General features: G+C 37.8%; 4 protein-coding genes across 4 annotated transcripts; all 4 read right to left on the minus strand.

Moving 5' to 3' along the window:
* Nucleotides 1-5,767: 5,767 nt before the first annotated feature.
* LOC102597134 (probable LRR receptor-like serine/threonine-protein kinase At3g47570) lies at nucleotides 5,768-8,354 on the minus strand. Its single transcript, XM_015314056.1, has 2 exons — nucleotides 6,263-8,354; nucleotides 5,768-6,140 (listed from the first exon to the last, which is right to left on the minus strand). The coding sequence occupies exons 1-2, from the start codon at nucleotides 6,984-6,986 to the stop codon at nucleotides 5,977-5,979; spliced, it is 888 nt and encodes a 295-aa protein (XP_015169542.1). The 5' UTR covers nucleotides 6,987-8,354; the 3' UTR covers nucleotides 5,768-5,976.
* Nucleotides 6,997-9,244, minus strand: LOC107062879 (receptor-like protein kinase). Its single transcript, XM_015314063.1, has 3 exons — nucleotides 8,338-9,244; nucleotides 7,300-8,253; nucleotides 6,997-7,085 (listed from the first exon to the last, which is right to left on the minus strand). Exons 1-3 carry the CDS (start codon nucleotides 9,242-9,244, stop codon nucleotides 6,997-6,999), a joined length of 1,950 nt encoding a protein of 649 aa, XP_015169549.1.
* Nucleotides 9,245-10,209: 965 nt separating this feature from the next.
* LOC102597462 (probable LRR receptor-like serine/threonine-protein kinase At3g47570) lies at nucleotides 10,210-13,840 on the minus strand. The gene is made up of 3 exons (XM_006358662.2): nucleotides 12,925-13,840; nucleotides 10,861-12,849; nucleotides 10,210-10,715 (listed from the first exon to the last, which is right to left on the minus strand). Exons 1-3 carry the CDS (start codon nucleotides 13,838-13,840, stop codon nucleotides 10,366-10,368), a joined length of 3,255 nt encoding a protein of 1,084 aa, XP_006358724.1. The 3' UTR covers nucleotides 10,210-10,365.
* Nucleotides 13,841-22,161: 8,321 nt separating this feature from the next.
* On the minus strand, nucleotides 22,162-23,803 carry LOC102593936 (uncharacterized). The gene is made up of 4 exons (XM_015314064.1): nucleotides 23,718-23,803; nucleotides 22,694-22,851; nucleotides 22,517-22,621; nucleotides 22,162-22,428 (listed from the first exon to the last, which is right to left on the minus strand). The coding sequence occupies exons 2-4, from the start codon at nucleotides 22,814-22,816 to the stop codon at nucleotides 22,162-22,164; spliced, it is 495 nt and encodes a 164-aa protein (XP_015169550.1). The 5' UTR covers nucleotides 22,817-22,851; nucleotides 23,718-23,803.
* Between the last annotated feature and the right edge of the window lie 517 nt (nucleotides 23,804-24,320).

Here is a 24,320-nt window from a genome sequence, read left to right on the forward strand (position 1 = left end):
CACATCAAGTTGCCTTTACATTGTTTTACACGTGAATGAATAATGCATCAGCTACCGAAGTGTATATATACACACTTATGACTCTAACAAACTTACTAACTGATTCTTGGGATCTGGACCCTTTTAACTAACTAACTAACTAACTCATACATGTAGCTTGTTATTTCTCTATACTGATCAACACTCCTCCTCAAGCTCATGGTTGAAATACATTCTTCAGTCCAAGCTGATCCATCAACTCATTGTGTTGCATCATCCCTAGGCCCTTAGTAAGTAGGTCGGCTGGTTGGTCTTTAGTCTTCACATGTTCAGTCCTGATCACTCCTTGACAAAGTCTTTCTCTAACAAAGTGACAATCAATGTCAAAATGTTTTGTTCTCTCATGAAAGATAGGATTAGCTGCAATCTGTATTGCTGCTTTGCTGTCACATATCATTTTCACTGGCAAGGATACTTTAATTCCTAGCTCTTTGTACAAACCAATCAACCAGGTTACTTCAGCAGTGCATGCAGCCATACTTCTAAACTCTGCTTCAGCAGAACTCCTTGAAACTGTGTCCTGTTTCTTAGACTTCCAAGAAATGAGTCCTCCTCCAAACTTAACCAAGTATCCTGTGACTGACTTCCTGGTTTCCAAGCATGCTCCCCAGTCAGAGTCACAGTAGGCTGTTAGTATAGTGGTGCCTTCTGCAGGCATAAACAAACCTAATCCAGGTGTTTTCTTGATATATCTGATGACTCTTAGAGCTGCATCCATATGTGATTGTTTAGGGCAATGCATAAACTGACTTAAGACCTGTACTGAGAATGCAATATCAGGTCTTGTCATGGTAAGATATAAAAGCCTTCCTACTAGTCTTTGGTACTGTGTAATATCAGTTAGAATGTCATCATCCCTAGCATGTCCATTGTTAATGTGCTCATCATATTTGACTGATGTGAGCTTTTGATTAATCTCCAATGGTGTGCAAGCTGGTTTTGCTCCCCCTAGGCCAGATTCAGATATCAACTCTAAGGCATACTTCCTTTGCGACATTATTATCCCCTTGTTGGACCTAGAGAATTCAATGCCAAGAAAGAACTTCAATTCCCCCAAATCTTTCATCTTGAACTTTTTTGAATTTCTAGTCTAGTGTCACACAGCAGCTGGTGATTGTTTCCAGTGATCAATAAGTCATCTACATAGACTAGTATTACCACAATATCACTCCCAGCCAATTTTGTAAACAAGGAATAATCATAATGACTTTGCTTGAACCCCATAGTTACCAGAGCCTCTGTTAGTTTCACATTCCACTGCCTTGGTGCTTGTTTGAGCCCATACAAAGACTTGTGTAATTTACAGACCTTATGACTCTCCCCCTGTCTGGAAAAACCACAAGGAATGTCCATGTAGACCTCCTCAAGAAGATCTCCATTGAGAAAGGCATTGTGAACATCCATTTGAAAGATGTGCCAGCCTTTAGAGGCAGCTAGTGCGACAATTGATCTGACTGTAACCATCTTAGCGACTGGGCTAAATGTTTCTCCATAGTCAAGGCCCTCTCTTTGGCTAAACCCCTTGGCTACTAGTCTGGCCTTGAACCTTTCCACCTCTCCAGATGACAAGTATTTAACCTTATAAATCCACCGACAACCAATTGGCTTTTTACCAGGCGGAAGATCAACAATACTCCATGTCTTGTTGTTTTGTAAGGCATCAATTTCTAACTGCATTGCTTTTACCCAAGCAGGATCAGAAGCAGCTTCATTGTAAGACACAGGCTCACAGACAGCTGAATATGCTTTTAACACTAGCTGATAAGATTTGGACAACTTAGAATATGTGAGCTGATCAGCTAAGGGATAGAGACAAGTGTTGCCTCGTGGCTGAGTAACAAAGCCCTGCAACCAAATGGGAGGTCTGCTGGCCCTGGTGGATCTTCTAGTGGATTCAGCTGGCAAAACAGAAGGTGGAAGGGGAGCTGTAGGCACAAGAATAGGAGAACCAGTTGTACCTTCAGGCAATAAGTCAGACACCTCAGAAACCTGCTGTGTAGGTGAAGTATTAGCACCTGGTATGACAGTGGGACTGTCATCTCTTGGCACTAAATCCAGTACTGGAAACATAGGATTGATGCTTCTTGAGCATGCTTAAAGGGAAATAAATGTTCATGGAACACAACATTGCGGCTAACAAAGAAATCATGACCATGAAGATCATACAAAATATACCCTTTTTGTGTGGAGGAATATCCCATAAGAATTGCAGGAATTGCCCTAGGTGAAAATTTGTCCAACACTTTAGGACAGGCTGCATAACATAGACAACCAAATACCCTCAGATGAGACAAAGAAGGAGGATGCATGTACAACCTTTCAAACGGGGATTGGAAACCAAGAACTCTTGAAGGCAGCCTGTTCAATATGTATACAGAAGTGGAAACACATTCACCCTAGTACTGAAGTGGAATAGAGGCTTGAAACCTTATAGACCTTGCCACATTTAAGATGGTTCTGTGTTTTCTTTCAGCAACACCATTTTGTTGTGGTGTGTACACACAAGTTGTTTGATGGACAATGCCAAGGTCTCCTAGCATGCTTTGAAAAACATGACTAAAAAATTCACATCCATTATCTGTTCTCAAGGTTTTAACAGTGGTGGAGAATACATTTTTAACCTGTGTAAGAAATTTCCTTAGGACCACTATAGTATAAGCTTTGGAAGCAAGTAAAAACACCCAAGTATATCTGCTGTAATCATCCACAACTGTAACAAAGAACCTTTTTCCATTGTAGGTGGGCACTTTGTATGGTCCCCATATATCACAATGCAACAATTCAAATACACCTTTAGACACAGTAGTACTTAGGAAAAAAGGGAGTTTAGTGTGCTTAGCTAGAGGGCACACTGTACAATGTGAATTATCCTTGCTAGTTAATGCACTAAGAGATTTGTGTCTCTTTATTATATCAATGGGTGTATGTCCTAACCTTTTGTGCCATACATCAGCTGACTCACAATGTAAAGAAGGTAAAACAATGGACTTAGCAACAGAGGTGCTATGACTATGACTCCTAGAACTCATACTACTATTGACCAGCTTCCTTGGAGCTTGATTAGGTCCTCTTGTTAGTATGTAGAGTCCATGATCTTCCTTACCAATCCCCTTCACCTGACCAGTGTAGAGATCCTGAAAAACATAAAAGTCAGGAAAGAGTGCCACCATGCACTTGAGTTCCTTAGTGATCTTGGAGACTGACACTAAGTTAACTTGAAAGTCAGGTAAGTACAGCACATTGGATATGGTTTGGTTAGCCAAGATACATGTGCTACCAATGTGAGACACTGCAACTATGTTACCATTAGGTAGGTGCACTTTACTAGTTGAATCACCTGGAGCTGCATTGTTAGTAGCAAGGGAAGCTAGAGAAGAGGTGATATGGTGAGTAGCTCCAGTATCTATAATCCATTCACCTGGACCATAGGAACACAAAGATGCAGAAGGAGAATTACCTGCATCTACAGAAGCCACTTTTGCAGGGGACTCCACTGATTTGTCACCATCAGTTTTTGAGAGCAGTTGAAGGATCTGTTGGTATTGTTCCTGAGTGAAGAAAGCTGCAGATTGCTGCACTTGAGGAGGACTGGTCCTGTGATTGCTCCCCGAAGAAGTCTCAACCTGGTTGGCAGAAACACTTGGAGTTGAGCCTTTTCTCTTTGACTTAAAATCTGTGGGATAGCCAACAATTTTGTAGCATTGCTCTTTGGAGTGACCTTTGCATCCACAGTGAGAACATATTAACACATTCTGCCTAGGTTTGTAACTTCCAGATGAGCTTGCACCACCACTATAGACTCGACTAGGACCAGCGTTACTACTTGATCCTGTATGATAGGTGTTCCTATGACTGTACATAGCTGCACCTTCAATCAGACCAGTTCCTGAACCAGGTGAAGTGGAGTGCACTAGGTTCCTTTGAGACTCTTGATCCATAAGAAGAGCATAGGCTTTGTTCAATGTAGGAATAGGACTCATCATGAGAATTTGACTTCTAGGTGGGGAATAAGACTCATTTAGACCCATCAGAAATTGAAGTAATCTCTGATAGTCACAATGTTCACTAAATTTCCTTGATTCTGCACAAGGACATGATGGACAGGGCATAATGGCATCATATTCATCCCAGAGATCTCTCAGTTTGGAGAAATAGTCAGCAATGGACATTGTTCCTTGTGTGAGAGTATGAATTTCTCTATGAATGTGAAAGATCCTAGAGCCATTCACAGTATCAAATCTTTCCCTAAGATCTAGCCAGACTTTCCTTGCATCAGAAGCATACACCACTGAACTTAGTAATCCTGGTCTAACAACATTCATGATCCAGGACAACACTACAGCATTACACTTCTCCCACTGATCATGTAACACTGGTTCAAACATAGATTTAGGAAATCTACCATCCACAAATCCTAACTTGCTACGACCTACAAGTCCAATTCTAAACGATCTACTCCACAGTGCATAATTCTCAGAACCAGTTAATTGCAGAGAAATTAAAGAGCTACCTGGAGTATCTGTATGTTGTAGAAACAGAGGATGATTGTGATCTATGATTGGAAATGTAGTCACTGGAATAGCACCACTATTTGTACCTTCACTTGCACTGTCAATCGCCATGTGCAGAGATATGAATTGCAGTTGAATTTCAACTTAGTCGAACCTTTGATACTTCCTTTTGAGTCTCACTTGATTAGTGATAAACTCTGAGTATACAGTGGTCAAGTAATACTCACAAACGCTACCCTACGATCAGTAGCTCTGATACCATGATAACTCCATTAATGGAGATTAAGATCTTAAGTAATTGGAGAAAGAGTTGAGAAGAAGAGAGGAAGAGAAGATATTATTGAGCTCACATCAAGTTGCCTTTACATTGTTTTACACGTGAATGAATAATGCATCAGCTACTGAAGTGTATATACACACACTTATGACTCTAACAAACTTACTAACTGATTCTTGGGATCTGGACCCTTTTAACTAACTAACTAACTAACTCATACATGTAGCTTGTTATTTCTCTATACTGATCAACACCTTGTATCTGCTATATTTATATCGAGATCGAGAGAGATCTTTTTCTCCCATTTTGCCCCTATCTTTTGCTATAATTTACATGGATTGGTGTGTAAAAACTAACTAGTTTCCGTATAAAGAAGATGCTACTTTTTTTCTATAACAGACAAAAAAATTAGTGAACTGTCCAAACTGAAAAGAGCAAAAATGAAACTGAGGATTGAAAATTGTGAGTGAACAGAATGACTCAACTTTACTGATCTGTGATGGAACAGAAAATGCAAGTCTTCCTAAGTTTTTAAGTCAATAAATCTATTAATTAGTTGTTGTGTGGAGGCAACTAACCATTATAAAGTCTCTTTATTCTTTGATTATCTGGCTTGACCTTGCTGTGTGAAATCTGCCTTTGGAAAGTGAATCTTTTTCTTTCAAGATTGCTTTGCTTTTTTGCATAAAAGGGGATATTATTGTTCCTTTTCACTTTCCTTTTTATAATGGAAGACTCCTGAAAGCAGTTATAGTTTATTCCAACTTTTATTTCTTCCTTTAACTTCTTGTTCAAACAAAAATAAGTTTTTCAATCATGTCTTCTGAGGTGATTGAAGTGGTCAACAATAGTTACTAATATTCTCATTGAAAAAACTAAAGTACTTGTGTTGAACTAATCTTAACACGACCAACATATGTAATCAAGCAACATACAAGAGGCTATACTACAACTATATTCCACCTAGTAGCAACTAATGACAAGTTGGAGCCTAATCTTTTTAAGTGTCGAAAGAGCATCTTTCATGCTAATTCTTGCATCAGGTTTATCTAAAGTGCATCTCAAAGCTAATTCCATGATAGATAACAAACATTGCATCTTTAAGTCGATCTGTTCTTCCCCTGGCGTTACCAAATTTGAATCCACCACCTAATGAATTCCACTTGGAAAGGAATCACTAACCCAACGTTGTATGCTCATTTCTCCTGTAAATATTTCATCACTTGGTCTTCTTCTTGTGAACGTCTCCATCATTAGTATGCCAAAACTATAAACATCACAACTCGTGAATACTATTCCATCTTGTCCATACTCTGCACATGATCGAAAAATATCATAAAAATTTCCTTGAGAGTATTGATATACATCTAGGGGCAAGAATTATTTTGAGTATTTAAATGATATGAGAGAACTCTAAAGCATTTTGATTATATACCTGGAGCGATATATCCAATAGTTGCAATTGTCCTTGTTTGAACAAAAGAAGCCTCCCCTGCACCTAGCAATTTTGCAATGCCAAAATCACTGACATGGCCAACCATATCTTGATCTAGCATGACATTGCTTGGCTTCAAGTCACAATGCACCACAGGTGTTGAATAGCCATTGTGGAGATACTCCATTGCTGATGCAACATCGATCATTATATCTAATCTCTGCAATAAATTCAAGAACAAGTTGTGGGAGTATAACCATTTATTGAGTGTCCCATTGGGCATGTATTCCAGCACTAGGGCTTTGAAATCAAGGTTGGAGCAGCTGGTGATGACTTTGGTTAGATTTCTGTGGCGAAGGTTCCGGAGTATCTCACATTCCATGTCAAAACTTTTGAATGCACCCTCCAATTGTACATTGAATACCTTTGCTGCCAAAAGAGTACCATCCTTAAGTATCCCTTTGTAGACCGCGCTGAAACCCCCACTACCAAGCAAGTTGCTTTCATTGAATCCTTCAGTTGCCTGTTCAAGTTCATAATAGGAAATTCTTTCATGCTCTTTTACCAAAGACACATCTACTTGACTTGCATTTTTCTTTGTCTTTCTCAATCTTAACACCGCATATCCAACAGTCAACGCGAGGAGTGATCCTATCCTAATAGAATATATAAACTTGTGAGCACCATTTTTCTTCTCAACTTCTCTGAAGATTTGGTTAGGCATGGTTTCACGATTAACCGAGAGTCACCACATAATGCATCATTGAATAGGAAGGACTGGCTGGTGATGTTAGCAAAAGGACCACCAGTGAGAATTTCTCCACTGAGTTTATTGAATGAGAAATTCATGTATTTGAGATACACAAGAGCTTCTAATGACTTCGGAATTTGACCACTAAGATAGTTATAGCACAAATCCAAGAATTCTAAAGCTAACATTTTGCCAAATGAATCTGGAATAGGCCCCTCTAATCTATTATGTGCCAAAGAAAGATTAATCAATTTATCTAGACCCCCTAGAGTGCTAGGAATCTTACCAGAAAAATCATTTTTTGATAGATCAATGAGTGTTGCAGCCTTTAAGTTTCCAATCTCAAAGGGAATTTCTCCACTCAATAAATTTGATGAAATATTGAATTCTATGAGATCACGAAGGCCCCCCAAGCTTGCAGGTAATCTAGAATTCAGCCTATTAACAGCTAGATAAAGTGTCCTCAAACTAGCAACATTCCCTAAGCATGGTGGCACTGAACCAGAAAACCGATTTCTTGACAAGTCTAACGCACCAAGATTCTTCAAACTGCACATAACATCTGGTATGGTTCCTTCTATCTTGTTGCTTTGTAGGTAAAGTTCTTGAAGGCTCAACATTCCTTGGACAGTATTTGGAATATGTCCGGTCAACTCGTTGTATTGCAGATCTATCCTTGTCACTCCTGTAAGATTACCAATTTCTCGAGGAATGGTGCCCTTCAATTTACAACCATCTCCTCCAAAAGTTTGCAGTGAGTTTGAGAAATTACCAACTGATGCAGGTAAGACACCATCCAATGGATTTCTATCAAACCAGAGTGATCTTAGCTTCCTACACTTTGTCAATGATGTGAGGAAGCTCAATGTTGAATCGCCGACAAAATTATTCCCCCACAAGCTCAGAAACTCAAGGTACTCTAACTTACCAAGTGATCCCGGAATCGAACCTGTGAAACTATTGCCTGAGAGCTCAAGTATTCTGAGTCTTGAAGAATTTGAGATAGTAGGAGAGATAAAACCACTAAGATGATTTCCTCCACAAAGGAATTTTTCTAGGTTGGGCATTGCACAACCTAAATCTGAAGGTAGAGTACCTGAAAGTTTGTTTTGTGCAATATCTAGGGCCTGCAGTGATGACATGTTGAAAATGTTTGCAGGGACAGAACCACTAAACCGACTCCCTGATAATCCTAGTGCTTGTAGTTTCTTCAGATTACCGAGCTCCACTGGTATCTCTCCTGTCATTAATTTAGGGAAATATATGAGTTACCACTTCTGCAGAAGAACATTTTCATTTTTCTTGTAAGAAAATATTGTATTACCTTCCAAATGAAGACCTCCGACATATAATTTTGTAAGAGCTGTTAAGTTGGCTAGCTCTCTTGGTACAGTTCCAGTAAACTCATTGTAAGTCAATGACAAAAATTGAAGCTTTCTGCATTTTTCTAAGTTTGGTGGAATCACACCACCGAGGTAGTTTCTTGAGAGGTAAAGCCCTTTCAAATTTGGAAGATGGTCACATATAGTTGTTGGAAGCTGACCAGTAAGATTGTTATAGGTAAGACCAATGTTTTTCATAGTTGTAATGTTGAAGATTGATGCTGGTATAGAGCCACTAAGTTCATTAAATTGCAGATCTAAATAGGTCAGATAGCAAAGATCACCGAGTTCCCGAGGGATCTCTCCTTTTAGAAAATTATTTTGCATACTCAACACTTCCAGCTTTGTAATGTTGGAAATGAAAGAAGGAACTTCTCCTGAAAATTGATTCATCGAAAGGTACGCAAAGCGTAGATTCGGTAACAAACTTAAAGATGATAGAATGGCTCCGGTGAAGTTATTACTTGTGGCACTTATAAATTTCAGCCTCTGCAAATGAGCCAACTCTACTGGTAAATCTCCATAGAAAGCATTGTAACTTATGTTGAGGGAAACAAGAAATGAGAGGTTTCCAAGGTGTGGAGAAATGGTACCATGAAGTTGCATGCTAGATATGTTTAAAGCAGTGACTCGGTGGTGGCGGGAGCTGCAAGTGATTCCAATCCAGCTGCAAACTGGGCTGGAAGAAGACCAGTTTCTTGCTAGGATGTTGTTAGGATCAAAGGAAATCTGAGATTTCAACGAAAGAAGAGCGGCTTTATCAGTGCTAATAGTAGCAAGTGAAGAAGTATGGCGATGAAGCATAATGAAAATTGCAAGAGCAAAGAGAAGATTGCAAGTTCTTGCCATAACTATGACAAGAGTATTTGATAATACAAAGCAATGATCTTAGAAAGTTCTATTTAATGATATCAAATTTATTGTGTACCAATCTACTGTTTTTATATTGGAATGTCTTTTAGTCAATGGGGTCAATTTAATTAGTTTGATAGAACAACTAGTTAAACTTTTTAAAAAGTTTGGTTGTTAAATTGTTTTAACATAATTTTCTGTCCTTCACCTTTGAACTTTATCTTATCAAGACTTGTCGTGGCTTTACCAACAATTAACATGATCTTTTTCTCCACGTAACTAACAAATAAAATTGTTTAATCTTTTAACTAGAGATTCTGTGTTCGAATCCTAAAAATGGATTCGCTCTCTCTCTGATGCGCTCAAAGTTGTTGGATCACCACTCACCAGTAACAGATGATGAACTTATTGTTAAGATTTTAAGAGGACTGGGCCCCGAGTACCGTGACATCTCAGTTGCCATAAGAACAAGGGATTCTTCCTTGAGTTTTGAAGAGTTGCAAGCTCACAAATCATGAGCTTTTTCTCAAGCACCAAGATCATGAAACCATCCACAAAAGTGATTAATAACCTATCCCTAACTTAAGAAACAACAAGACATGGTCCACAAATATCCGAATGAACTAACTCAAAATGTCGATTCAACTAGAATAAAACTTTAAATTAAAGCAATCCAACAAACTTTGCAGAATTTGAAGGAGAAAAGAAGCAGGGATCAGATATACAACAACCCAAATCAATAAATTTCACAACATTCAGCTACCCACCGCGGCTGTCAAATATTACAAATCTCCCAAACAGAAGTAGTATTTATTTATTTCAGGATCAACCAGACTTGTACCGGAATCGCCAAACTAAATGTGTCAGAATATTCTCACACTCACAACCAAAGTATCTAACGAATTCCAAAATAATGCATCTAAAGTTTCATGAAAGGATACTTGAGTAGACTACCATTTTCAACTTTTATATATCATCAAATTTACATATATCAAGAAACAAGCTGCTTCCTACAACAGTGATTACAACACTTAAAACTACTTGTGCAGAATTGAAATCTTAACCTAACCGACATAGGTAATCAAATAACATACAAGAACACAGGGGTCCGATTCCACCTAGTGCAGACTACTGACAAGCTGGAACCTAATCTTTTTCAGTGTTGAAAGAGCATCTTCCATGCTAATTCTTGCATCAGGGGTCACTAGTGTGCAGCTCAAAGCTAATTCCATGATTGATAACAAACATTGCATCTTTGCATCGATTTGTTCATCCCCTGGTTGTATCAAATTAGAATCCACCACCTTATGAATTCCACTTGGGATTGAATCACTAACCCAACGTTGTATGGTCAAGTCTCCGGTAAAAGTTTCATCAGTTGGTCTAATTCTTGTAAACGTCTCCATCATTAGAATGCCAAAACTATAAACATCACAACTCGTGGATACTATTCCATCCTGTCCATACTCTGCAATCATGGTAAAAAATTATCATAAAATCTTCTTAGTTAAAATGGAATATGCCAAAACTATGAATATCGATCTATATCTAGGGGAAAGAGTTGTTTTGAGTATTTAAACAATATGAAAACTCTAAAAAAAGCTATAATATACCTGGAGCAATATAACCAATGGTTGCAATTGTCCTTGTTTGGACAAAAGCCTCCCCTGTACCTAACATTTTTGCAATGCCAAAATCACTTACATGAGCAACCATTTCTTGATCTATCAAGACATTGTTTGGCTTCAGGTCACAATGCACCACTGGTGTTGAATAACCATTGTGGAGATAGTCTATTGCAGACGCAACATCTATCGTTATATCAAGTCTCTGCAGTAAGTTCAAGAACAAGTTATGAGAGTATAACCATTTACCAAGGGTCCCGTTGGGCATGTATTCCAACACTAGGGATTTGAAATCAAGGTTGGAGCAGCTGGTGATGACTTTGGTCAAATTTCTGTGGCGAAGGTTCCGAAGTATCTCACATTCTGTGTCAAAACTTTTGAATGCACCCTCCAACTGCACATTGAAGACCTTTGCTGCTAAAAGGGTACCATCCTTAAGTATCCCTTTGTAGACCATGCTGAAACTTCCATTACCAAGCAAGTTGCTTTCGTTGAATCCTTCTGTTGCTTGTTCAAGTTCATAATAGGAAATTCTTCCGTGCCCTTTTACCAGAGTTACATCTTCTTGACTTGCATTTTTCTTTGTCTTTCTCGATCTTAACACCACATATCCAACAGCCAATGCAAGGAGTGATCCAATCCCTAACATCATATATAAACCTATAAGCACTTTTTTTCTTCTTGACTTCTTTTCCGATTTGGTCAGGCATGGTTTAATGTTAAACCGGGAGTCACCACAGAGTGCATCATTGGACATGAAAGATTGACCTGTGGCATTCGCAAAAGGACCACCGGTGGGAATCTCTCCACTGAGTTTATTGAATGAGAAATTCATGTTTTTGAGGTACACAAGAGCTTCTAATGACTTTGGAATTTGACCACTAAGATTGTTATAGGACAAATCCAAGTATTCCAAGGACAACATTTTGCCAAATGATTCAGGAATAGGCCCCTCTAATCTATTATGTGCTAGAGAAAGATTAATCAATTTATCTAGACCACCTAGAGTACTAGGAATCTTACCAGAAAAATAATTCCTTGACAAATCAATGAGTGTTGCAGCCTTTAAGTTTCCGCTCTCCAGTGGAATTTCCCCACTCAATAAATTGGACGAAATATCGAATTCTATGAGATCTTGAAGGCTCCCCAAGCTTGAAGGTAATCTAGAATCCAGGTTATTGTTAGCTAGATGAAGTTTCCTCAAACTAGTAACATTCCCTAAGCATGAGGGCACTGAACCAGAAAAATGATTTTCTGACAAGTCTAATGCACCAAGATTCTTTAAACTGCATATAACATCTGGTATGGTTCCTTCTATCTTATTGCTTAATAAATAAAGTTCTTGAAGGCTCAGCATGCCATGGACAGTGTCTGGAATGTGTCCTATCAACTCATTGTTATATAGACTCATTGATGTCATTCCAGTAAGATTACCGATTTCTTGAGGAATGGCACCCTTAAGTTTACAACCATTTCCATCAAAAGAATCTAGAGATTTGGATAAATTACCAACAGATGGAGGCAAAACACCATCCAACGGATTATCACCAATCCAGAGTACTCTAAGATTCCTACAGTTTGACAATGATGTAAGAAAGCTCATTTTTGAATCACTGAAAAAATTATTAGTTTGCAAGCCTAGAATCTCGAGGTATTCTAAGTTACCAAGTGATTCGGGAATAGGACCTGTGAAACTGTTGACTGTGAGATCAATTTCTCTGAGTTTCGAAGAATTTGAGATTGAATCAGAGATAAAACCAGTTAGATTAGTAGCTGCACAGTAAAGTCCTTCTAGATTGGGCATTCCGCGACCTAAATCTGAAGGTAGAGTACCTGAGAGATTGTTTATTGAAAGTTCTAGGATCTTCAGTGCTGACATGTTAAAAATGCTTGCAGGGACAGAACCAGTGAACCCGTTCTCGGCTAATATCAGCCTCTGTAGTTTCTCAAGATTACCTAGCTCCGCTGGTATCTCTCCTGTCAATTAAGGAAAATATATGAGTTACTAGTTTCATGAAAGAGAGAAAAGAATGAAAATTTTCATTTGTGTACCTTCCAAATGCAGAGTTGCAATATATAATCTTGTAAGAGCTGTTAAGTTGGCTAGCTCTCTTGGTACAGTTCCAGTAAACTCATTCAGCGACAATGACAAGACTTGAAGATTTCTGCATTTCTCCAGGGTTGGTGGAATAACACCACTTAGGTAGTTTTTTGAGATGTAAAGTCCTTCTAAGTGTGGAAGATGATCGCAAATAGTTGTTGGAAGCTTACCAGTAAGATTGTTATTGCTAAGACCAATATTTTGCATCGTCGTAATGTTGAAGATTGATGTTGGTATAGAGCCAGTAAGCTGATTATCTTGAAGGTCTAAAAAAGTCAGGTAGCGAAGATCACCGATTTCTCGAGGGATCTCTCCTTCGAGAAAATTATTCCGCAAGCTCAACACTTCCAACTTTGTTAGATTGGAAAGGGAAGATGGAATTTTCCCTGAAAATTGGTTGCTCCAGAGGTACAGAAAGCGTAGGTTCGGTAACAAACTTAAAAATGGTGGAATGGCTCCAGTGAAGTTATTGCTTGCGACACTAATGACTTTCAACCTTCGTAAATGAGCAAACTCTTCCGGCAAACCCCCATGGAAAGTGTTGTCACTGATGTCGAGGGAGACGAGAAATGAAAGGTTTCCAATGTGTGGAGGAATGGTACCATGAAGTTGCATGCTAGAAATGTCTAAAGCAGTGACTCGATGGTGACGGGAGCCACAAGTAACTCCAATCCAGCTGCAAACTGGGACGGAAGAAGACCAGTTGTTAGCTAAGATGTTGTTAGGATCAGAATAAATGTGAGATTTCAATGCAAGAAGAGAAGCTTTATCAGTGTTAATATTAATAACATTAGCAAGTGAAGTACTTTGATGTAGTAGTAGATTGCAAATTGCAAGAGCAAAGAGGAGATTGCAAATTCTGCCCATAACTGTGACTAAAATAAGAATTGATAATGCAAAACAATGATTTTAGAAGATGTATTTAATACACTATTGGAGTATTATTTAGTTAAGAGTACAAGTTGTATTAGTGAGTAAGTCAATCAACTTGTGGAGTGTCTTTTGAAGTTGAGAATGCTGAATTCTTTGCCATTTCTTTGACTTTAAAAACTTTGATTGCTGAAAGTCAGTCAACTTGTGGAGTGTTATTTGGTTAAGAGTACAAGCTGTATTGCTGAAAGTAAGTCAACTTCTGGAGTGGATTCACATTTACTGAATGTAATAGAAACCATGTGCTAAGATTAATTATGAAAGAACTAGGTAATTTACCTGCGCGAATAATCTTGCTTAGGCTTTTGAACAATCTTTTCAATAATCGACTGTTATAAGAAATAAAAAGAGAGTAAATTTTAGTAGGTTTTAAGAGCATTTCAACAGAAATTAAATGATTTGACATTATCACATATTTGAAGAAATGTAAATATATAATGAATGATTAAAAATATCTTGATATCTAATCATTTTTATCTTTTACATAATTTATCATAATATACGTTTGATGATATAATTGTGTTGGTAAAATTGAGTGATGTTTTTATGTAGCAATGAAGCATCACTTTTTCTATCTTTTTGTACATGAAATTTTTTAAATCTGATAATTTTATGGTTAGAATAACTCCTTGTGAAAAAAATGATGTGAAAGATTTTGATAATCAATATTAGTTATAAATAAGTTCAGACCGATAAAAAATGTACACCACAACAACATAAATAATTATTTTTAGAGACAATCTATTTGTCTGAGGTCAAACGTTCACCACTTTTCGTTATTGTTACTTTGTTACTTTAACAAAATTTATAGAAAGAGAAAAATAAATTTGAACCAACAGCAAAATAATATTATTGACCCTTTCAGAAATTCATTCTTCATTAAACTACTGCTCTCAATGCCCTTCAAGTTGCTTCATCAATGCAACTTTATGACTTTTTCAGAAATATGTATGTATAATTGTTGCATTATGAAAGTACAAGTAGATCAAAATATTGGATTCTAGACTCATGTTAAAGAGTATTCTCGAACATGAAAAAATTAAAAATGAGTCTAACCTAGATAACTCAAACGCTCAGCAATGACTTGGGACATGAAGGACAACAAATCTATGTTAATAGACATATCGTTTGTAGCTTTAGATATTACTTTTATTTAGAGTAGATTTTGTTTCATATTCTTCAAATTAAGCTTGCCGAAAATAGTCATAACTCACACCAATTTTTTTTAGAAGAGCCGAATGAGAAGGAAAAAAGGAAAAAACATTAAAAAGACGAAAACTTTGTCCAAGTGAGATCATATACATACCAAACAAAAAATAATCAATACAATTTTAAGGAGACAACATAACAATGAGAAAAAGCATACATTAAAGAGAGTAAACTGTAACATCCCGTATCCTAAACAGACCAAACCAACAGATTTTCCAGAAGTTGTAGGTGCAACCCACGATTGCCATCCATGGACCGTAGGGTGACCCACGGTCCGTCTTGGTGGTCTGTGGTTCACCACCTGCAACCCCCTCCCAGAAAAGATCCAGAAATTATTCTAAGGCACGACCCACGGCCGGACCCACAGACCGTAGGTCAGACCACGGACCATGGTCCAAGTCCGTGGATCGAGACCCCAAAACTTAGTCCCAAAACCCCGTCGACGATTGACCAGAACAGACCATTGGTCCATCCACGGTCCGTCGGTCAGTTCTATCGGTGGCCCCAACAGCTTTGAAGTTAGGGGTCGTTTGGTCTTTTCCCTATGAGTTGGACCCCTAAACTACGTCGTTTAACCCCTAAACTACGTGGCTTTGGTCAGTTTTAGTTTAGTAAACTAATTAGAACCTAACCTAATCAATTATTCACCAAAATCAAGATAATCTTAGAGCAAAATAGAGGAGAAAGTCGAGCAGTCCTAGTTTAAGAACGTAGCGAGTTTTCATCAATTCTAGCCCCGAAATCGAAAGATTCCTCTGTGAATTTCGTCACCAGGTATGTGGGATTACACTAGTGGGTTCCTTTCACCCATTATCATAATGTTGCTTAGTTTCTTGTATGATATTCAGAACCCTAGCTATGTAGTTATTTTAGTTCATGAATTACACATGCTAGGTCAGTTATTTTAGATATACAAGCTTCAGTTTACGAATGTCACATTATCAGTTATAATTGTTGCATTGTCAGAGTTTGCATGTCAGTAATTGAGTTATCCGATACTTCAACATTTCATTCATAATATTGCTTATATACATTTTAATTGGGAGTAGGCTTAAACCAAGTGGACTAGAGTTCAACGTACCCGAATAGTCTCAGAATTACGTGCCCCCGTAGGTTTATAAGTCCCCTCTGTGGGAATTACATTTTAGTGATCACGTCAGTCATGCCTCTATACCTCTGGCAGGGTATATTGGGTCCTCTCGATGGGGCGTATACATCGGACTCCATATTTAGCTCATGTGGTTTTATGTCAGTTATTAGTAGCTCTTACAGTAAGATTTTATTGCATTGACCATGTTATTAGTTACAGTCAGATTTCAGTCTCAACATGTTGTAAACTTGGTCATTGCATTCAGTTTGTTCATGTTTAGTATTTTCAGTATAGTATCATGCTTATCGCATGTCATTGCTCAGTTATATGCTTTGTTCAGTTATGTATATTGTTCAACTTTACTCTATCTTGCATGCTCAATACCTTTCAAGTATTGATGTATACTCTGCGCTACATCTTCTCGTGATGTAGGTTCAGGTCCTCAATTTCCAGATCACGCATAAATCAGTTCCCGATCTTCAGCTTAGCAGTATCAGTGGTGAGTCCTCATTCTCCGAGGATGACAAACTTGTTTCTTTTGCTTTTAGTCTTTAGTTTCAATTTTGCTAGATTTAGCTGGGGCATGTCTCAACACTTCTAGTCAGTTAGAGGCTTAGTTTCGACATAGTTAGTTTTAGCTTTAGTATTTGAGTTTGACCTTTTAGTTGTTGTTAAACTCTCAATTTTTATATATATTTAGATAATTATGGGTATTCCCCATCATTTCATTTCATTTATCTTATGATTTAGCTTCCGCATAATCTTTTCTTACTTCAGTTTATTTAGTATGCTTATGATATGCCAGCAGGGTTAGCTTGGGGTCACTCGTGATCCTAGGTCCCGTGTCCACGTCTTGCGGGTAGCTTCGAGGCGTGATAAACTTGGTATCAGAGCTTTAGGTTTAAGTGTCCTAGGATGTCTGAAAAGTCGGACTAAGTAGAGTCCTTTTCATGGGTGTGAAGTGCACCACATCTAATGAGAGGGAGGCTACAAAGTGTTTTAGGAAAAACTTCACTTTCTTGATATTCTTATCGTGTGTAAGGTATGATCTAATTCCTCATTTATAACTCGACATTATGCGCTTTCAGATCATGCCTCCTCGTAGAGCTTACGAAAGGAATGTGAATTCCCGCAACACTAATGCAGCTCCTCCAGTCCCAAATCAGGAAGTTTTGAATGCTGAGCTTCGGAACGCCATTCAGCTTTTTGTCTCAAAGTGTGACCAACCAGAACAACTAGCAGGTTCCAGTTCCTCCAAATGCTAGTGGTGGATCAGTGGTAGCCAGGGTTCATGATTTTGTTAGGATGAATCCGCTTGAGTTTTTAGGGTCGCAGATTGGTGAGGATCCCCAAAACTTCATAGATAAGGCCAAAAAGATCTTTGGAGTGATGCAAGTGACTGGTAATGATAGGGTAGAGTTAGCATACTACCAGCTTAAGGATGTAGCTCACATCTAGTATACGCAACGGAAAGAAAATAGGGGTGCGGATGCAGCTCCTATCACTTGGGAGTGCTTTAGTGAGACTTTTCTGGACGGGTTCTTCCCAAGAGAGTTGAGAGATGCAAGAGCTCAGGAGTTCATGAATTTGAGGCAAGGTAACATGACAGTCCAAGAGTATGGACTCAAGTTCACCCAACTCTCCATGTATGCTCCTCACATGGTTGCCGATTCTAGGGCTCAAATGAACAAGTTTCTATATGGGGTATCCGACTTAGTGAAAATAGAGTGTAGGAATGTTATGTTGCTGGAAAATATGAACATCTCTAGACTCATGACTCATGCTCAGCAGGTTGAGGGAGATAAGCTTAGGGAACATGCCAAGGATAATAAGAAGGCTACAACAGGCAACTATGAGTATTCTCAACAGAAATTGGGTGGTGGAAATCGCTCTCAGTTTCAGCAAAAGTCTTCAGCTCCAACACCTTTATCAGCTAGTGTTCCATCTTTTAGGTTTTGACAAGATAAAAAAGGTAGGGCATTAGGCTCTAAGTCTCAAGGGAGTGTTTCAGGCACCAGAACCTACCCAACTTGTCCAAAGTGTGGTAAGAACCATGTGGGTGAGTGTCTTGCAGGAAGGAAGGATGCTTTGGGTGTGGTCAGTCTGGTCATAGGTTGAGAGATTGTCCTTCTGTTAAACAGGGTCAATGAGGCAATAATAGTAGGGTTCAGTCTACAACTTCAGCAGCACCAGCAAGTTGCCCAACTAAGCGGGTAACTCATCTGGTACAGGTGGCGGACAACACCAAAACAGGTTGTATGCTTTTCAGACTCGCCAGGATCAGGAAGATTCTCCTGATCTAGTCACTGGTACGTTATGAGTCTTTAACTTAGATGTTTATGCTTTGTTAGATCCAGGAGCTACTCTTTCCTTTGTAACTCCCTATATAGAAGTCAACTTCAATGTTAGTCCAGAAACTCTCTTAGAACCCTTCTCAGTCTCTACTCCAAATGGTGACCCAGTTATAGCTAGATAGGTATACAGAAATTACCCTATCACAGTTTCCAGAAAGTCACCTCAGCAGATCTTGTAGAGTTAGAAATGGTAGACTTTGATGTCATTCTAGGCATAGATTGGTTACATTCATGATATGCCTCAGTCGATTGTAGAACTAGGATCATTCATTTTCAGTTTCCAGACGAACCAATCTTAGAATGGAATGGTAGTAGCTTAGCGCCTATGGGTCAATTTATTTCTTACCTTAAGGCCAAAAGATGATCTCTAAGGGTTATCTCTATCATCTAGTTCGGGTTAAGGATTCAACCTCTGAAACCCCAACTCTCGAGTTAGTTCCAGTAGTTAATAATTTTCCAGAAGTGTTTCCAGAAGATCTTCCCGGAGTTCCTCCCGAAAGGGAGATCGACTTTGGAATTGATCTTCTTCCTGATACCCAACCTATTTCTATTCCTCCTTACAGAATGGCTCCAATTGAGCTTAAGGAATTGAAAGAGCACTTGAAAGACCTTCTAGATAAGGGCTTTATTAGACCTAGTAGTTCCCTATGGGTGCACCAGTGTTGTTCATGAAAAAGAAAGATGGTTCTCTCAGAATGTGCATTGACTATCGGCAGTTGAACAAAGTCACAATCAAGAATAAGTACCCTATCCCCAGGATTGATGGCTTGTTCGACCAACTTCAGGGTGCTAGTCATCTCTCGAAGATAGATCTTAGATTCGGTTATCATCAGCTCATAGTCAGAGATAGTGATATCTCGAAAACCGCCTTCAGAACACGGTATGGTCATTATGAAATTGTAGTTATGTCATTTAGATTAACCAATACTCCTGCAGCTTTCATGGATTTGATGAACAGAGTGTTCAAGTAGTATTTGGACTTGTTCGTTATCGTCTTTATTGATGATATCCTCATTTACTCTAGGAATGAGTTTTGGTTGCAGTCTGTTGCTTTTCTTGGGCATATTGTGTCTAGCAAAGGGATCCGAGTGGATTCTCAGAAAATAGAAGCAGTGAAACAATGGCACAGACCTATCTCTCCTTTCGATATCAAAATTTTCTTGGGTTTGGCTGGTTACTTCAAAAGGTTCATGGAGGGATTTTCATCCATAACTTCTCCATTAACTAAGTTAACTCAGAAAAAGGTTAAGTTCCAGTGGTCAGATGATTGTGAGAAAAGCTTCGCAGAACTGAAAACTAGGTTGACTACAACTCCTATTTTTGACTCTACCAGAGGGTTCAGACGATTATGTGATCTATTGTGATGCATCCAGAGTTGGCCTAGGTTGTGTGTTGATGCAGCGAGGTAAGGTCATGACTTATGTTCTAGAAAGCTTAAGGTGCATGAGAAGAATTATCCAACTCATGACCTCAAGCTTGCAGCAGTGGTGTTTGCACTTAAGATTTGGAGACATTACTTGTATGGTGTTCACGTAGATGTGTTCACAAACCACAAGAGCCTTCAGTATGTGTTCACCCAGAAAGAGTTGAATCTTTGCTAGATGAGATGGCTTGAGTTCCTCAAGGATTATGATATGAGTGTTCATTACCATCTTGGTAAGGCCAATGTAGTAGCAGATTCCCTTAGGAGACTATCTATGGGTAGTGTAGCACATGGTGAGGAAGAAAAAAAGGAACTAGAAAAAGATGTTCACATGCTTGCTCGTTTAGGGGATCACCTTATGAGCATATCAGATGGTGGTGTAATAGTTCAAAATAGGTCAGAATCTTCATTGGTAGCGGAGGTTAAGGAAAAACAAGACAGTGATCCTATATTGCTTCAACTAAAGAGTGCAATCCATCAGTAGAGAGTTGAGGTTTTCTCCCAAGGGGGAGATTTGTATGCTTCACTATCAAGGTCGATTATATGTTCCTAAGGTGGGTGAGTTGAGACAACAGATTCTTGCAGAAGTCCATAACTCCAGGTATTCTATTCATCCAGGCACCACTAAGATGTACCGCAATCTGCGGGAAGTCTTTTGGTGGAATGGTATGAAAAGGGATATAGCGGATTTTGTGGCTAAGTGCCCTAATTGCCAGCAAGTGAAGGTAGAACATCAGAAAAATGGAGGTATGACTCAAAAGATAAACATTCCTAGTTAGAAGTGAGAAGTGATCAACATGGACTTCATTACAGGTTTACCTCATACTCGCAAACAACATGATTCCATTTGGGTGATAGTTGACAGAGTTACTAAGTCTGCGCGCTTTTTGGTTGTTAAGACTACAGATTCGACGGAGTACTATGCCAAACTTTACATTAATGAGATAGTTAGGTTGCACGGGGTTCCTTTGTCTATCATTTTAGATAGAGGTCCTCAGTTTACCTCTCATTTCTGGAAGTCATTTCAGAAAGGTCTTGGTACTCAGGTTAATCTTAGCACCGCATTTCATCCACAGATGGATGGTCAGGCAGAGTGTACCATTCAGACCATAGAGGACATGTTGAGAGCTTGCGTGACCGATTTCATGGGTAGTTGGGATGATCACACTACAAGAAAAAAGGCATTTCCCATTAGTTTTGTTGCTATATATAGGATGTTGTTGCAAAAAGTACTTTTGGCAACAATATAAAAGTTGTTGCATGTTGTTGCAATAAACGTTGATGCAATTTTTTTTTGCAACAACAAAATATATTGATGCCAAAACTAACTTATTGCAACCAAAATAATTGTTGCTTTACATTAATATAGTTGTGGCTTATAAAAATTTCGCAACAAAATTTAGTGTTGCCACAAATTAACTTTTTACCAACAATATCAGTTGTAAAAAATTGACAAAAAATTAGCTAGTAATTTGTTGGGAAGGCTTTTATCAACAATAAATTTTATTGCAATAAACATATTTATTATATACCTTTAGCAACAATTTGTGAGTTGTTGCTACATACATAATACACATTTTCCTTTTAGAAATTTTATACAAATATTTCTACACTTTAAGCAACAATTTGTGAATAGCTACTATATACACAATACACTTTTCTTTTAGAAATTTTTCACAAATATTTATACTAAGAATTATATAAATTTGCAAAGGTCAATATAAGATTGATATTCCAAAGAACTAAATACTTCTACATATGTTTGTACTTGTAAGAAAAAATAATAAGTAAGTCATTAATTATATTCTAATCCTACTAGTTATAACTTTTGAATAGTCCGATCTTCCAATAGTACTTGTATTGAAGCAATGGTTCAATTATGCATGTTCATCTTGCAAATAAAAGATAAATATAATTATAATTGACAAAGTAAGTTATAAAATACACAAATATAAATCTAAAAAGCAGAGATATTCACATGAATGCACTCACTAATACACCCAAACACAGTTTAACCCTCCTGATAAATCTCCTTATTTCATTTGAAAATGATCAAAATCAGAGACACTATAAATTATGTACAAAAGAAAGAGTGAGATGTTCCAGATTTGGCAAAGGATCATCTGTTCACTTCTTTCAACCCCAAGAATGTCACAAAAACAAAAGGAAGTAAAATGTAATCTTAATCTCCTGGAATAATTTTGTGAAATAAACTATTGATGGAAGAAGGTAGTGCTCTAATACCAGTATGACTCAGATTCACAACTCTTCGAGCTGAAAATGCAAAACAAGAGATATTTAGGCAACATACCTCACTTGATTTCTTCTTTTCCAGCTCTACAATTTTTGCCTCAAGTGATGATTTTTCACTCAAAAGCCTCTTTTTTGTTTCTTCTGCGGTACACAACATAGAACAAGCTTTCAACTCTTCATGGATCTTTTCAAAGACCTGCAATTTGAGAAGTCACATGAGTTTCTGTTTTATGGATACTAATCTGGACAAAATATAAAGGCCAAATAATATTTTATAGCTTTACCTGATTATTTGCGTCAACCAACTCTTTCGGAATAGTTTTCTTTGAACCTTGAGAACTCAACTTTGGAAGCCGCATTTCTAAGCTTCGCTTCTCTGATAGGGCAGCCTACAAGGAATGGAGTAATAAAATGAATGATTGTCCCCTTAATAAATCAAATTTAATAACATTAAAAAATACCTTAAGCTCTATATCTTTTTCATTGCACAACGAACTGAATTTATCACAATCATAAATAACCATTTCTAAGTTTTGCTTCTCAAAAGTCAAGATATCTTTCAAGTTATCCAATTCTTTTTGCATCTGTGATTCTTGGTTTTGCTTTCCATGTAAATCTTCTTGCAACTGCTCATCAATACAAAGATTATAAGCTTGAAGTAAATATATATCTAAAATACGTTTATTACATATTGTGTTTTTCTGTTGTAATTAAAATGATAGATGGATATGCATAGAGATACAACACATAAGGAGAAGAAAAATATATTACAATAATAATATAGCAAGTCAATGTTAACAATAAAGAACAATCTCTATTTTCATCTAATTACCAACAACATATACTTGTAAACAAAAACAAATTTTCAGCAACATATACTATTTTCATCTAATTACCAGATGTGATGCTCGAACAAACTAACAACATATGTTTTGAGATCAATGAGCAATACCCGACAATAGCACTAGTTCAACATGTAATAATAATAGTAATTAGAGTTTGCTTACCTAGAGAGGCAGGAGGACTAAACATCCTAGATGTAGCCTATTGGAATAAGATAGCTATATGCAAGTTGCTATGAAATTTGTGCTATGAAAAAGATAAGTTATGGGTCAAGTGGGTCCACTTCCATTACAGAAAGGGCAATTTTATCTGGAAATGCACGCCAAAACAGGCTTCATAGGTGGTGCAGAAGATTTTTCAAGCAAAGAAGTATCTGGAGAAAGCGGACATAAGGGAGGTGGAGCTTACAACAATGGATGCATTTTCCATTACAGAGATGTATGTGTGATTGAGAGGTAATTTCCAAGTGGTAGACTGGTGGAAACTGATTCACATTAACAAGGGTTCCCCAAAAGGTAATCAGGAAAATAATCCAAGAGGTCGTGTTCAGAGGATCATATCAAGCACGCCTAACAGCAGCCAATGCAAGTCTAAATTTTTACCCTTGAGAATAGAAAAAATAGATATGAGACATATACTTACCCAATTGTTATTCATTAGACTTGCAGAACTTGTCTCATTTGAATTAGTTGAAGTTGTAATGATATTGAAAATCGAAGCAGGAAGGCCATTCTGTTAAATATGGTACAAATTAATAACTTAGTATGTCGATAAAAGAAGAATAGATCGAGGAAGAGGCAAAGATGTATAGTGAGAGTGAAAGAAATTTAAGTAGTAATGTAGCATATACTAATTTAGCAATGGGTTCCACTCCTTTCTCAAGCTCTTGCATCACTCCCTATTTGTCACCAAGACTTGAACAGTGCAGAAGATGATAAGGACCTCCTGAGTCCATTCTTTGAGGTAGCATCTGCTGCTCAAAACGTACCACTAACCAAAGTTAGTCTATAGTGCCAGAAAAACCTTTACTAGATAATTGAAAAGAAGAAAGCGCGACATGGAGACAACATCCGGTATAGCAAGCAGCGGGCAATCCCTAGCATTCCTCAACAATTTTCTTCCCTGTCTCTTCAAACCCAGATAATTTCTACAGAGGAATACAATCCCATCGCACTGATCTCACCAAAGTGACTAAATCAAAACAATTGAACTTTAACAAAGCTATTGGATTTTACAAAATAACCT

The sequence above is a fragment of the Solanum tuberosum genome, unplaced genomic scaffold, assembly GCF_000226075.1.
Source record: "Solanum tuberosum cultivar DM 1-3 516 R44 unplaced genomic scaffold, SolTub_3.0 scf00266, whole genome shotgun sequence".
Lineage (NCBI taxonomy): Eukaryota > Viridiplantae > Streptophyta > Magnoliopsida > Solanales > Solanaceae > Solanum > Solanum tuberosum.